Genomic DNA, 6,194 nt, shown 5'->3' with positions numbered 1-6,194 from the left:
GGTTTAGCTTTCCTATACTTTGCACTCCTATCGCGTTTGTGAATATTGTGTTTATCGTTGTTGTAACGTTCTGACTCCCGTGCGCCTGCTGGGCATCTTTGAAAAAGAGCTTTATAGCTCATTGGATTCCTCCTCCTGCAGTCTAAATAAATAGGGGCAATCCTGAGACCCAGTACGTTAGTCAGGACAGTTCACAAGTCGGGACGGTTGGTAAGTCGGGACAGTTTGTAAGTCAGGACGGTTGGTAAGTCGGAGCGGTTTGTGAGTCGCAGCACAATAATATACCTATTTAAATGCCCATACAGTCAGTGTTATGAAATGTGTTACGGTTCAACACAGGAGAAGCGTTGTTAAACTCATTATAGGAATACATATTGTACATTTGCATGTAGTACTGTAATAAACACTGTATGGTAAATCAACTATAAAATAAAATGACATAAATAGAAAAAAACATCTTTTAAATTCACTTACCTTGAGTCCTGATGCTGGCTTGCTTGTCGGAAGGGGCGCAATTAGTCACCACAGACATACACACACAGACACGCACACAGACAAACACACACACAGACATACACAAACAGACACAAAAGACAAAGACAGACTGTAGGGGCAAGTGCTGTTAGCGAACACCTATAAAGACCGGCACGGCACACGAGGGGGTGGGTGGCCAACACCACGCCCGGCCGCCTTTGTCTCCCCAGTGGTGATGTTTACGCATCGTACCGGGTACTCATTTGATGCAGTGGATCTGGGGGAGTCCGAGGACCGGTTCAGTTAATCATCACTGGTTTTGGCCGTGAGCGGGAATTTAACTCGGATCGGCGCTTTAGTTGCGCAGCTTAGTGCTAATCTAGATTTGAAGTTTTCGTGACTGCAGGGATCCATACTCTTTGGTTCTTTTGGTAAAGTCACGTAGGTATAAAATAAATTAAATCACGACGTTTCGGGCGAAACACAAGCGTCCATCATCAGGTGGTACAACCACAGCAAGAAATTATTTCTGAAGTGGGCAAAAGGGCTGCCGTAACAAGAGGCTATATAGGTAAGAAAGGGGAGGAGCAAGGGAGGAGAGATAGAGAGGGGGGTGTGGGATAGGGGGAGTGGAGCGCTGCTGGAGAGATTAGAAGATGAGCAAGGCAAAATGCCGGGGAGGGGGGGGGAAGTGCGCGGGGCTGGGAGTAGGAGGCACGCGGATGCACTACACACATGCACAGCTTAGTACTAACCACTACAACTACTGCTCCCGCACACGCTCACTCACACACGTGCATGTGGATGTACTACACACACATGCACACACTCCCAGCATGGTGCTGACTCATTACATCTTTCGGAGGAGGATCGCTCCGCTGAACATAATAGTTCCGCGGTTCAGTTTGCAAATGCCAGTTCTCGTTTTTAGTCGAAGTAAAAAAAAACATGTTTCATGGAAGCTGGTTCGTAAGTGCGGGTGTTCATAAGTGCAGGTGTTCGTAAGTGCGAGTGTTCGTAAGTGCGGGTGTTCGTAAGTGCGGGTGTTCGTGAGCGGGGATATTAATAAGTCTGATGGCTGAACCAGTTACAAGGGTTGCAATGTTTGAGAATGAACAGTGGCTAATAGAGTAGCAGAGGTCATCTGGGCCAGAATCATTTCCAAATGGAAATAATGTTTGAAAAACATGAGCAGTGGTCAAAGTAGAGTCGTCGACTCACGATTATCCGCTGTGCGGTTTTATCCGATTTGCAGATTAACCACGGCACCTGATATTTTTACATGAATTAATAACGCGTGGATTTTCCCTTAAGCCCAAATTAGTCATCTAAAAACAGATATACATTGCTATTCTTGTAAATGTTTATTAACAAGTCACACGGTGCTTAAACCGAACAAATATGTTGCTCTGGTTAATCCGAAATCCACGTGTTCGCCTCTACAATACAGTAGTTGCAATATCTTTACAACAGTGGGCTCAGATTGATTGATGTTAATTGGCTGTGGCTCTGCTGTCATCCACTTAGTGGGCCGAGTCTTCTGCTAGACGGGAGCAGGAAAGTGTTATGATCACTGAGCATGCATATCATCGATCGGTCTATTGTTAGCATTCAACTTAGACCTATATTAGTGATTTTTGGCATAGAGATCTGTTGGAAATTGGATGTTTTTTTGATTATTTGCAATTGTGAATTATCCGCGGCCGTCCTCCCTGTCACTAGCGCGGATAATCGAGGGTCTCCTGTATTTACAATTTTTACTATTTTAATTTTACCAGGTAAGGCCCCACCTGAGCTATATATCTTGTTTTCAGATGCAACCCGACCATCACAAGTAATAGCTCAACTCAACAATGTGGGCTTATCACCATCATCACGTGGAAATTTATAGCAGCAGCCAAATGCTCGTATAAACGCGTGACGTCGATTATAAATGTGCGGGGGAAAACCGGAGGACCCTGAGAAAAATCGACGCGACCATGGGGTGAGAGAGCGAGAGAGACACGCAAACTCCAAATATACAGCAGGCATCAGGCTTGGGATGGAACCCACGACCTCCTGCATACCAGGCGAGGTAGTTAATATCTCTGACCCGAATATCAATTATGAATCACGTGCTACTCGAAACGGAGTCTTCTACCGCCAGCGCCAACAGACCCCTTGCTGCAACGACCTGGCGTCAAACCCATGCCGGTCCCCTCCCACCACCGCGTACCCTCAATGTAGTCCTCCAAGGTCACCTCGATCTCCGCCACGCTCGGGGAAGTGCCGGCCCAGTCCTGTCGCGGTGCCCGGGACTCTCCATGTCTGACCACGGTGGCAGTGGTGACGGTGGTGGCGATGGTGGCGATGGTGAAACTATCACCAACGGTCGCCTTGCTCCCAACTCCCCCTTCAGCCTGGATGTCGTCGTCGTCATCATAATCTCGATCTTCTTCTTCTTTGACGCAGAGTCCCACTTCTTCAGCCTCAACGTCCTCTTCTTTAATCGCTGCGTCGGCTTCCTGAACTGAAGGGAGAAATTGTTTAGACCTTTTGAGTGTGCCAGCGTGCCACGAAATCCACATGGGCTTACGGAATAATGCATTTATTTCGCACCCAGGGCAATGAACTAAACTATGTTTTATTTTACCAGTTAAGGACAAAACACATACACGGAGACACACAGACAGACACACAAGCAGAGAGAGACAACACAGGCACACAGAGAGTGCTGTGTGTGTGTCTCTCTCTCTGTTTCGTCTCTCTCTGCTTGTGTGTCTCCGTGTCTGTGTTTTGTCTTTCTCTCAAATTTAGTTCTACCTGATGACGGTTGCTTGTGTTGCAATCGCAACGTCATACTCTATTTTTTAATTTATTTTCTAAATGACTTTACCGAAAGAACCAAAGAGTAATTCCTGCAGTCACGAAAGCTTCAAATCAAAGAAGTAACCTACCAAGTTTAACACGTAGGGGGCTCTCGCTACCTATACTATTCATACGAAAGGTTTTTGGGTTATAATGGCATATGTGTCGTAGCCCTCCACCACCTGGCACAGCCAGCAAGCTTTGTCACGTAAACAAGATGGGCAAATTAGTTACTTCAGCCCACGACTACTATACACTACACTATGCACTACACATTACACTACTATACAGTCCCTCCAGAAAAACGCGGAGTTTTTTGGTGATTGTTGCGGGCAAAAATCGTTGATTATGCGGCACGTTTTCTTAAAAAATGCGATGGAATATGCGGGATATTTATGCAATTTTATGCGATTAAATTGCAGGAACTTGCAAAATTGCGGGAACTTGCAAAAATTGCGGGAACTTGCAAAAACTGCGGTTTGATGAAAAAGAGAAAAAAAGTGATTCCCCCAACACCCTATTCACTAGGCTACTACTTTAATGTAAAGAGTCATTTCTTATTACTTCCTATGATAAGCAAGCATACTACATCACAGAAAGTGCTGGGAATATTTAAGTTCTCATCTTGTTTTATTTCAGACCTTAACAAACAGATGGCTCAAACTTACAAAACATTGAGTCGAACAAGTTCTGTAGCTTTACAAAATGAATATGCTATAACTTCTGTAAAAATGAATAAATAAAATATTTCAAAATAAAATGTGTGCTTCCTGTTTTACAGAGGTAGCTATACAAAACAGACATCTTCTGTTAAAATAAGTGTTTTCAGTGCACAGTAACGTAAGCAATACAGTAACAGTACAGTCTTACAGTAATGTAAATTTACATACTACTAACAAAAAAGTGCAATCTTACAACTGTAAAGTTGCATAAACTCTTCATCATGGTTTCATTGGCATCGCGGGGTTTGCAGCTTTTCAATGATATCGCGTAATGAGTGACGTCCCTTCATAACGTTCCCATGGCAACAGGGGAAATGGCTGCGCTTGTGTGAAGTAAACGCAACATTTTTCAACTTTCTGCTAAGATATATGTGACTTTTTGCAACGAAAATGCGGGGATTATGAAATCATGCAAGCCCGCATATTTTGCGCGCGGAAATCTGCAATTTATGCGGCGAAAGTGCGGCGTATTTGAAAAAACGCGCCCCCCGCATAAATATGCGGACTTTGGCTGATTTTGCGTGGAATCTTGCGATCGCATAATCGCGTTTTTCTGGAGGGACTGACTATACACTACAATATACGGCACTATACACTACTATACACTACATTACTATACATTACACTATACACTACACTATGTACTACACTGTACACTACACTACTATATGCTACACTAATATACTCTTTGGTTCTATCGGTAAAGTCACATAGGTAGAAAAATAAAATAAAAAATTATATCTTCTTGGTTCTTTCGGTAAAGTCACGTAGAAGGGAAGTAATAAAATAATAAAAATAAAACATAATAAAACAATTCTCACGACGTTTCGGCCACAACGCAAGCAGCCGTCCTCAGGCGAAGAATGAGACATTATCAAGCTAGGAGCTTATATAGGTGTAGCGAGGAGGAGCGCCTTAACAAAAGAATGTGCATATGAAGAGGAATTTAGCATACCAATGGGCAATGCGTAGGAGGTGGGCGGAGGGGTTTCAAAGTCCCATTATGCCCATGCATTATGCAGGATCAACCGCACCACGGGGGGGGCGCAAGGAACAGCGTTAATAAAGGAAAGGAATGTTAATGATATGTAGCTGCATTTACCAAACAACCATGTAGAAAACCAAAGTAAAAAACTACATAAAAAACCAAAATATAAACTGATACTTACTATACTCTACAATAAGCTGAGTTACTAACAACAAATAATAAATTACAATTCTACGTCGTAAGAAGTATATAATATACTTCCATCTAAACTTTATTCTCTTAGCATATACAGTACTATATACTGCCATAGATAAACCCAACATTTAATTATATACTGTATTGCTGTAAACCATCCTATACTTTATACATTTTAATATAACACTATGTATTATTCAACTTACCCTAATGTGTATCGAAATGGTTTATTACGTCCTTCCAATGATTGCTAAGCCTGAATCCATCTTCTCGGTTAAAATTGTCTCTGTGTTTGTATATGTGGATCGCCTCATGAACGAATCTCTCATGATAGCCAGATGGCTTGCAGAGAACCTCCGTCTTGGAGAAGTCAATGTCATGTGAGCCCACTGAGTTGTAACAGTAGTCTGCCACGGCTGAGGTGTTTGTCCTACCGTGTTTTAGATCAGCTTTATGTTCACGAATGCGGTCTGAGACGTGTCGTTTGGTTTCCCCAATGTAACTGCTACCACAGAGGCAACTTAGTTTGTAGACGCCAGGGTACTGTATGTCTGGAATCACATCTTTTACAGACGGTACCAGATCACGGATTTTATGTACTGTGTTGAATCGGACCTGGATCTTGTGTTTAATCAGGATTTTGGAGATCTTTTTTGTGACCCCAGCAATGTAGGGTAAGGTGATGGTCTTGAAAGGCTCCTCAACAGGATCCTTCTTGATGGTTGGAGTGATGGCTTTGCGGATTGTGTAGTCCGAGTAACCATTAGCCTTAAGAGCTTGGCGTACGTGTTTGAGTTCACTGGAAATGTGTTCATGGTCGGAGATGCATTGGGCTCTATGATATAGAGTCTTGATGAGGGAATTCTTCTGGGATGGATGGTGGTGGGAATCCGGTTTTAGATAAGCATCCGTGTGGGTGGCTTTCCTGTAGACAGAGTGGCTCATTGAACCATCAGGTCTCCTTTTGA

The 6,194-nt window shown here is 43.3% G+C and overlaps 1 protein-coding gene across 3 annotated transcripts in view; it reads right to left on the bottom strand.

Moving 5' to 3' along the window:
• LOC144737677 (uncharacterized) overlaps nt 1-6,194 on the bottom strand; it is a 36,808-nt gene that overhangs the window by 24,782 nt on the left and 5,832 nt on the right. For all 3 annotated transcript variants that reach the window (XR_013589049.1, XR_013589050.1, XM_078620499.1), the window contains 2 exons: nt 2,690-2,983; nt 475-492 (listed from right to left, as the gene is read on the bottom strand). Coding sequence is in view for 1 of the 3 variants with exons in the window: in XM_078620499.1 (XP_078476625.1) it covers nt 475-492; nt 2,690-2,983 (312 nt within the window). In the remaining 2 variants the exon portion in view is untranslated. The remainder of the gene's footprint in view (nt 1-474; nt 493-2,689; nt 2,984-6,194) is intronic.

This window comes from Lampetra planeri, chromosome 72 (assembly GCF_965212315.1).
Source record: "Lampetra planeri chromosome 72, kcLamPlan1.2.h2, whole genome shotgun sequence".
In the NCBI taxonomy this organism is placed as follows: Eukaryota; Metazoa; Chordata; class Hyperoartia; order Petromyzontiformes; family Petromyzontidae; genus Lampetra; species Lampetra planeri.
Note: the sequence above shows the minus strand (reverse complement) of the source record. Positions and strands in the feature narration are given on the sequence as shown.